At 40.8% G+C, this 9,407-nt stretch overlaps 1 protein-coding gene across 1 annotated transcript in view; it reads left to right on the forward strand.

Moving 5' to 3' along the window:
• SYNE1 (spectrin repeat containing nuclear envelope protein 1) overlaps positions 1-9,407 on the forward strand; it is a 631,505-nt gene that overhangs the window by 136,535 nt on the left and 485,563 nt on the right. Inside the window, exon 3 of the mRNA XM_019526891.1 lies at positions 6,627-6,688. Coding sequence (XP_019382436.1) covers positions 6,627-6,688 — 62 coding nt within the window. The remainder of the gene's footprint in view (positions 1-6,626; positions 6,689-9,407) is intronic.

A 9,407-nucleotide genomic window follows, 5' to 3' on the forward strand; every position in this document is an offset into this window, starting at 1 on the left:
TATCACCTAGGCTTGAAGGAGAGCCCACTGATGGCCTGGCTGGTTGCACCAGTGCCCTGTGAGGGAGAGGTAGGCGTGGTCTTCACCCTGGCTACTCCAGATGTCCAAGGTAAAGTGTAAGGCCACCTGCAGACCTGCCTTGCACAGCTCCTCCCTCACGTACTCCCTGCATGCCTCATAGAGGGAGGGTACTGCTGAAGGTGGTGCATGCAGGCACGTGGTATGATGGGACCACGAGTGCCAGGAGCCAGCTGAACCCTGGCTGCTCAACTAAGGAGAAAGGCTGGCCATCTACAGCAAGCATCTCCCTAATGTTCTGGGTGATCTTGCTTGCCCTTGCAACATGCCCACCTTTCTGTCCGCTTTTCCCCCACTGTTCCAGGGTGGCCTGCCTCTGCTTTGGGGCATGGGGGCTTTGGAGTGAGAGGGGGACTTCCCTTTGAGCATACTCCCACTGGTGCCAGGCTGAGGAGGAGCAAGGGGGTGGTGCCTGCAGAGATGCATCAGGTTCCCCATGGTGCTCATGTATTTTGTTGCCTTGCCCCAGCTGGTTTTGGCTTGGTAGTGCAGGCAGATAGCGTATGTGGGATCATCTGCCAGCTCATAATGATCCCAGATCACACTGTCTGCTTGCTGGGGTGCAGGTGCATGTGTGGATGCTGCAATTTCCCTGTACTCAGCAGGCAGAGACACAGCAACAGGAGGAGCAGACTCAGCTGAGCCGCTTGCCTCTGCACCCTCTACCTCAGCCTCCTCTGAAGTGCCTTCTGGGGAAGGAGACCTGGCTCTAGGGGAAACTTGAGGGGTATGGAGCACAAACTCAGATGATTCCCCCTCCTTCCCCAGAATTTTCTTTGCTAGGGCGCTCAGATCCAGATCCATCCCTTCCTCTAGCACTGGAAGGGTCACCATGGGAAGAGAAATAGGGATGGAGGAGACTGTCCAGGCAGTGGCACTGGCACTGCTCCCCTCTCCTTGCTGCTTATACAACTAGTGGAAGCCTTATGCCTGCTTGTTGTAGCCAAGAGGCTGTGTCTCAGTTTTGAGGGGTGCAGGGAAGAACTTACAGCTCTCACTCTACCACCTCTTCCACCCCTCCCTGAAGGCTTGCCAGCTGCTTTTCCAGCATGCTTCATGGTGTGTTTCATAGTGTCTTGTCTTTTCCTTGGTGTGCTGGAAAACCTGTCTTTTCTTCTGTAATGTACTGATTTGTGTAATATATGTAGATATTAAAATAATTGTATGTATGTGTATGTATGTATGTTTATATGTATGTATTTATGTAATAACATAAAAATATATAAATGTATGTATGTGTTTTCCTATATAAATTCTATATTATAATATGCAATATAATTATGTTGTGCTTTCCTGCACAATGAATGGAATGCACACTGTGAGAGAGAGCACAGATTTGAAAAGAATCAAAATAGACTAAAAAAGGATTTTGGGGGAGAAATACATTGAAAGGAATCAATCAATTAATATAATAATAAAATAAAAGGGCATATAAAGAAAACAAAAGGTATTGCTGAATTACGCTTGCTAGGCTAGCAAGTAGGAAATGAATGGTAGCCTTTGTTGTCTAATGCTGCTGAGCTTCCGGAAGGCAGCTCAGTAACTGACCCCAAAGCACAAAGCAACTTTGTTCAAACAATGCTGCTTTTTATGCTGTTTTTCCATCCCTCCCCCACAGCACTGGGATTGGAAGGGACCTCAGGGGAGGATCACAGTCAATATCAGAGCAGTCCTTCCCCCCTCTTCCCCCTCCCTCTTCTTACTTTCTGTTTCCCTGCCCAGCTTCAACTTTGAAACTTGAAATGTTTCAAAACTTTCGAAATGTTTCGACTGCCCTTGTTTCGTTTCACGGCTGGTTCGAAGCCCTTCATTTCATTTCAATTTTGCTTTCTCAAGCTCAAAACGAGTCAAAACAGCATTGAAACGAAACAACCAGTGAAACTTCCCACAGCCCTAATGAACAAAAGAGCTTCAAAAGATCTTGCATTTGAAAGCCTGTCTAACTTTGTCCTAGCAACATAGCTGGTGCAATTAAAAATATCACCCAAAGAAATTGTTGCCTCGTGCATAATTTCTGGACCATCATGGCTACAACATCACTCGTACACTACCCTAAACCATATTCATTTTTTTCTTGAATAAAGTTTGTCTGTAAGCAAGCAAACAAACAACTCTTCCTACCCTCCCCTCAAACCCCCAGCCAAAACAAGCCCAAAACAAAACACCAACCAGAAAACCCAAACAGATCTAGATTCTTTCTCTAGTTATAGGAGTGTAATTCCACAGAAACTGATGATGTTGACACAAGCAGAAATATGGGTAAATTTTGATCTAATTTAATTTAATACAGTAAATGTTAAAAAAAACCCTATTTGTAAGTTACTTTATGTATACTTTACATTTAGTTGTATACTGAAAGTGGATACTTTCTTCTCTTTTTAAAATTATTTGCTATTTTATTCCCAGAGTAAACAACATATTAATCACTTTTATATGTATTGTAGACCTTACTGTTTTAACACCATGCTCAATTCACTGGAGCAAAATAAAGTCCTATTGAAACTCAAATACTCCAGGCGTTTGATTTATTAAGTAGGAAAGTACTGCATATTTTCACATTTTTCTGTGTATAGAGTGCTTCCTCAAATGCACTGTAAAAGTCTGTGCATTGTTACTTATGTTTCATATTCATTATACAATACCACTAATACATTATTAAAAGCTGGCCTACACGTCTCTTCAGATTCACTGCTTGTTATTTCTTTCACTGTTTCAGATGCAAAACTGACAGACAGCCATGTGTAAACATACAGTGTGATATGGCAAACCAATGTGACTGATTTTCAAAAGCCACATTATATTTGTATGACAGGCAGTAGCCAGAATGTCACATTTTGCTTTTTATGTTTACTGTACAACATATTACTATAAAATGTTGGGTGAGAAGATTGAATTGCTTTTTGCAGCCACACAGCCTACTGCTTTAGGATCCCAGTATTATACTTAGGTCCTCTGAATCCCTGGATAAATTATTCAGGTTCTTGACATCAGAGATTTCCATTAGCTGATTGGCTGGTGTTTTGGAAATAAAATTGTTCCTTAGGAAAACAGTAAGAAAGAATGATGGCAGTGAGACCAGCAGGGCTAGTACTTGGAACACAGCTGGCTTTGTCTGGCGATATGAAAAAAGATATGAAGATGTTATTAAAACCTGCATTCAGGGGAGCCCACTTCAGCTAGCAAAAGGTGAAAGGATTTATGGAAGAGGCGTCTATTTCCAGTAAAGGAAACCATCTAATCTTCCTTGAGAAATTACCTTTTTGGCTAAAGTCTGAATAAGAGGCTCACTTTATAAGACAGCAAGAAAAGCAGCAGGAGCAATAGCAATGGCTTGTTATAAAGATGCTGGTGGCAAAAATGCTACGTCATTAAATTTGGTGTGTGGATTCTTTCAGTCCCTGAGGGGTAAGTGGTGCAGTTGGAAGCCCTGACATCTCTTGTGAGTGGGGTGAGCACTGCATGTGTAGGCAGGGTGGAGTTTACACGTCTTGTGATGAAGTATGAAAATTCAGATCAACTTAACAAATGGAAAGAACCACTCGCTTTCCAATTAAAATGAAAGGGGGTATATGTCACATTCCCAGGGCATTTGTAAAAATCAATCACTTTAATATTATACTTTGTTTTTGGACTATTCTAAATGGTTTAATTAAGTTCATCCATTTTAAGCCAAAAAAAAAGTACCGAGAAGGAAACTATACTAAAAATAGCTAGACACTATAGACGTGATATATGATCCAGCAGATTTTGCCTTGGGATTAGTCATAGTAAAGAATATTTCTCTTATCTTCTAAACTGACTGAAACTGATTATAAGTACTGTAGATGAACTACTAGGTGGCAGTTCAGACCAGTTTGTTGACAAACTGACAGTCAATAATGTCAGCCAGAGTTTTGCCTGAGAGTAGCAAGGGAGAGGAGAGGGGAAATCAGGCCTGAATACATTATTTTGCCTTCTTAATTTATTTCTTTGATCTGAAAGTTGGTCTTGGCTGTGAATTTTACTTTACTACAACCATGTTAAATTCAGTGGCATTACTTCAAATTAGTACTGCTCTGAATGAAGTGACAATCAGGGATGTTTTGCTCTTTCTCTCTATTGAAGTCCCAGTACCTATGTACTGTAGTCTGCAAGTAATTCCACTGAAATTAATAGGGCTACTCAAATGAAGAAATGCTTACTGGGGCAGAATTGGCCTTTTTCCCATCACACATGAAACATAAGAATATTGCTGTTTTGCACAAATAAATCTTTGTATGTTTCCATCAAGGATTGCTTTTCAGTTTGCTATGATCAGTGGAAAATTGAATTGTTTTATGTTAAAGTCACTGTAGGACTTCAAAATTCATGTTTATTTCTGTATTTGCATATCTTAGAATAATATTGGTAACTTTATAACCGAGGCATTGGGTCAGGGCAAAGACAGTTATCGCATTTTTAAAAAGAATAACTAAGTTTTGGAAGATTTTACCAGCTTAAGTATAGTTCAAATGGAAATTACCAGTGGAAATGATAGACTCTAGAAATGAAATGAACTTTAAAACATTAATATGGGACAAGCCAATTAATCACATAAAGAATTAACAAAATTTAAGAATGAAAAAGTAACTTGTAGGTTTAAAATTACTTCTTAAATCCAGTTCATAGTTCCACGTGCACATGAGTTTACACATGGTTTAATTTAAAATGTTTATTACTATCAGTATTACTCCTGGCAAACACTTCTCATTGATATGCATTTGGTTTCTCAGTTTTTTTTTCTTTTTTTCTTTCCTTGTGTATGTGCCAACCATTTAAAATAATCCTATATGCATTGTGCTTCAAAGAATTTTGCACAAGTTAATTAAAGCTTATTAGCTAGAGATACCATCAGGCCCCTTTAAAAAGGGGTTGGCAACACTGGGCCTGTGGAACCACTGGGTCTGGCCCAGGGAACTTGGGGGGTTTTGGTGCTATGTTGGCAGTAGAGGACTTTTCCCACATCTGCACTGGGGCCACAGCTTGGGGGTGGGAAGAAGCAGTGACAGGCCTGAACACTATCCCTCCATCAACTGAAGCCAGGATTTCCAGTCCATGGCTCTAAAACATTACTGACTGCTGATATAAAACTTTTTACATGATAAATTCTGTGTGTACATACTAGGCAGTATCTGAGTGACTTCTTGGGTGTAGATTACAGAATAGTTTGACTGTATTTTTCGGTGTTCATGTAGAGCAATTGTGGGATGACCTTTTTCACTGGGGGTGTGTGGGGGAAGCAGTGTGCCATTTTATTAATTCAGTATTAATAGTTGGGACTTTTAACCCTGAAATCTCAAAGCACTGCCTTCCTATAGATGCATAAAAGTTCAGATCACTTGTTCAGCATGGCAGGAGGAGAAACCAAATAGTTCTAGGTTTGCAGATAATTCATTGAGCAAAAGTGCAGACCTGGAAAAAAAGGTTCAGCTAACATGAGATATTTCTGTAGTGCAGACAAAGTCATCATTCAAGACTACCTTCTGGTAATAAACATACCATCTCCTCAATTAAAGGGATGTTTACTTTTAAAAAGCAATATTTTGGATTTGATCCCAAGGATGTACATTTTTTTCATGAGAAAAAATCAACTCACTGTAATAGAAGGGGCAAGTTTTCAGGGACCAAATCATGGATCTTTGCAACTCCAGCTCTAGTGAAACATACATTACAACTTTTAGTTCAGAAGTTACTCTTGCCCATGTTACTGGCTGCAGCCCCCAGGGGACCAGTTGAGAATTAGCAGAGCTCATTGTAACTCCAGTATGTCCTTTGTGACAGAGGTATGAGAGGGAGTGGTATAAGGAGTGGCATAGGAATTGGCAAACCTAGCTATGTGCCATATAACCGCTAGTTGCTGCCCAGAGAGCTTTTCAGCTGGACAGATACAGGCAAGTGTCCCATCCCAAGAGATTCATTTTATCTGAAAATAAAAATCATCAAGCTGTAAGTTACAAAATCTACAGATAGTTACCTAAATAACTAACCTGCCCTGATTTTTCAGTTTGGTGGAACATCTAGAACTCTCTTAGAATGCAAGTGAAGGTGTGGGGACTCAGTACCTTAGGAAATAGGGCCACATTTTAGGAGCTAAACTTAGGCTCTTGGATTGAAAACTGTAGTCGGAATACTTATACCCTGTCTTAAAACACAAAGAAACATTAAACATTGTTGAACCACAGTTATGGCAGACCATAGGACTGTGTTAGATGCTTCTAGTTTATTCCATATTTTCAGCAGGTGCCTACTGATATGCTAATGAAAAACTGTCTGCTTGATAAATGCACTGTCTGGGGAGTCTACTTTTGTTTCATACCTTGTGGATTTCATTGTAAGCTTCCCTGAGCCTTCTTTGGATAGAACAGCATATAAATCTAATAAATAATAGTAAAGTGTCAAATTTTTACAAGGGAATTGTAAGCAAAATTAATTGCTTTACTGAAGAAAAATAGTGGCATTTCCAGAGCTGAGTGTACCTCCCTGGTGGTAGATGGCAATGTCTAATCACTCTGGTTCTGCTTCTTTTCCAGATGAGCAAGAAGCAGTACAAAAGAGGACTTTCACTAAATGGATCAACACTCATTTGGCCAAGGTAATAAATACCTTTAAAAATTTATTTTTAAGTCAAATCTTGCTCCCTGACAGATATTTTGGACCTGAAGAGTATAAGGCAACATTCACAGTTCTGATTAGCAGAATGGATATGATCTAATGGATATGCTCTAATCTGCTAATATGATCTAATCTGTTTCATTATGATAGTGGTTTGGCAGCTGTGGCATAGTGAGTGGGTTTAAAACTTCTCAAGTGTATTAGCCAAAATCCTCTGCCTGAGAAAAAAACAGGCAGCAGAGTATCTGCTGCCATAGTCAGTAGGAAGTGGTGTGTCACTGCCTTGAACCAATTAAGCTTTGTTCCAGGCCTCAGGTATTAGCACTACTATTAAAAATATAATGGAATAAAATTTGAGCCAGCTGGTTGATAGTGTGCTCACCTAATAGAGGCTTTCTGCATCAGCAAGACTATACCTTGCATAACACTCCTCAAATGCTCTGTGAAGCTGCTTGGGAAAGTTTTGTTACAGAACTGTTTTTACTTTGTATTATTATAAACCAAAATCTATATGTACTTTTATTATGAAATGAATGGCAGTGATTTTCATGAAATATTATAAATGCTGCATTTCATATGTTAGCATATTTACTTCATAACATTAACAGTGAAGTTTTATGTGGTCAGTATCCAAGTTTTCACTCCACACCTCTGCCTGTGATTATTAGACTGGTAAATTACAGTATTTAAACACAGGCAGTGATCTCTGGAATGTGTATTTCTGAAGTAATGATGACTAGCTGCCATAAAAATATAAAGAAATATTTTACCCTTTGTTGAATGCACTGATTAATACACTCTCCAATGTCCATATTTATGCACAGCAACACTGTATGAACAAATTCATCAGTCTGCTATGGCCTATTGAAGCATAGTAATAGATCAAAAAGCTTCTTACATTAAAGAGCTAAAATAATAAATACCCTCATATGAAATCAACTGCCTTGCCTTTGTAGAATTCATCTGTGAGAGCATGCCAATCTTTAAGACACCCCCAACCCTCATAAATTGCAGGGAAATATCAGTTTAGGCCCTGCTTTAGGAAAACATGTTAGACAAAATCCAGATTGGGCCAAATTTTTGAGGCTTTAGGTATTAACATTTGGCCATTGACAAACCTGTTATTCAGAGACCAGCTACATGTGCAAAGTAGCTATCATGCCATTAAAAGCTCCAATGAGCTATTAAGTTAGACCTCCAAAACATGTACTAACTTTATAGCTGGTTGCTATCGAGCTTTAACCTGCACATGTAGCAGGGTCATCCCTGTGGCTGGGAGCCCTGTCAGTTGAAAGCTCTCCCAGCTGCAGAGGTGCACCATTCCAAGACCCAGCAATTTAGATGCCATTGTCCCTTATTGCCACTTCAGGGGGAGCCTGATCCCGGGGCTGGAGGATCATGGCATCTGCGATCCCCCAGCCTCAGGGGCACATGAAACCCCTGGAGTTAGGAGATCTTGGCTGCCACATTTTCCCAGCTCCGGGGGTTTCATGCACCCCCAAAGCTGGATCACAGCTGTAACAACCCCCAGCTCTGAGACCAGGCTCCCCCTGCACCAGCAAGAAGGCATGATGGGATCTAATGTGTGATCTCACAGTCATGACTCCTGCCACGGATGTGACGCAATTGTGTGGATTGTGCATCAGATCCCATCGCACTTTTACCCGCGCATGTAGAGGGGCCCTTAATAGCATAAAATGCATACCTGGTACATACTTATGTAGGGAAAAAGGTGCAAACTCCTATATTTAGGTTGCCTAACACTTTTCATTACAAAGGTTCTTGTAATGCTTTCTTTTTCTCTCCCAGAAGTGCTTTGTCCCCTGAAACTCTATTCTGGTTTGGTTGAGAAATACATTTATAAAAATAACTGTATGTTTTTTCCATGACCTGTGCACATTTACACAGCTGACATTTATGTCCATTTTATACACCAATGTAGTTGCCAAATGAAGAGGCAAGAGTATTCAGAAAGAGTTGCTTGAGGTAGATGTAGGATCACAGTGGGTGCATCAAGATGTGTGCTTTACTGCTGAGTAGAATAATTAGCAGTACAGTAAAGCATCACCATCTACATTTGCACCACTATTAGGGAGCAGTAAACTAATTAACTCCACCGTAATATAGTACTGTCTCTGAGTACTGTCAGAGACAGTACTATCTTTAGCCTGGAGAAAAGAAGACATAGAGGAGATTTGGTGGCAGCCTGTAAGTACGTAAAGGGCATACACCAGGGCCTGCGGGAGCATCTGTTCACCAAGGCACCCCAGGGGAAGACAAGAACCAATGGACACAAACTGCTTGAAAATTGCTTCAGATTGGATATAAGGAGAAACTTCTTTACAAGTCAAGGGCCTAGGGTCTGGAACAGACTCCCCCCGGAGGTGGTGCAATCAACTACCCTGGAGACCTTTAAAAAATTACTTGACTCTCACCTTGCGTGCCCAAGTACAGGGGGACTAGACCCAATGATCTCGTGAGGTCCCTTCCAGCCTTTAACATCTATGAATCTTATGGTGGAGTATGACACTGTCCATGGGCTTAAATTGTGCTCAGTCAGCCCAGCCATCTGCGGACCAAATTCCTGCCTGTCACTTAGTCATATGGCTCTGCAGGTTCAGCACCCTCAAGCCCCACTCTAGCTCAGGGCTCCAGCCATGCCTCAGATACAAAAGCAGACCCAGGCATTTGGACCATAG

Source organism: Gavialis gangeticus, unplaced genomic scaffold (genome assembly GCF_001723915.1).
Source record: "Gavialis gangeticus isolate Ggan-Ray unplaced genomic scaffold, GavGan_comp1, whole genome shotgun sequence".
Classification (NCBI taxonomy): Eukaryota; Metazoa; Chordata; order Crocodylia; family Gavialidae; genus Gavialis; species Gavialis gangeticus.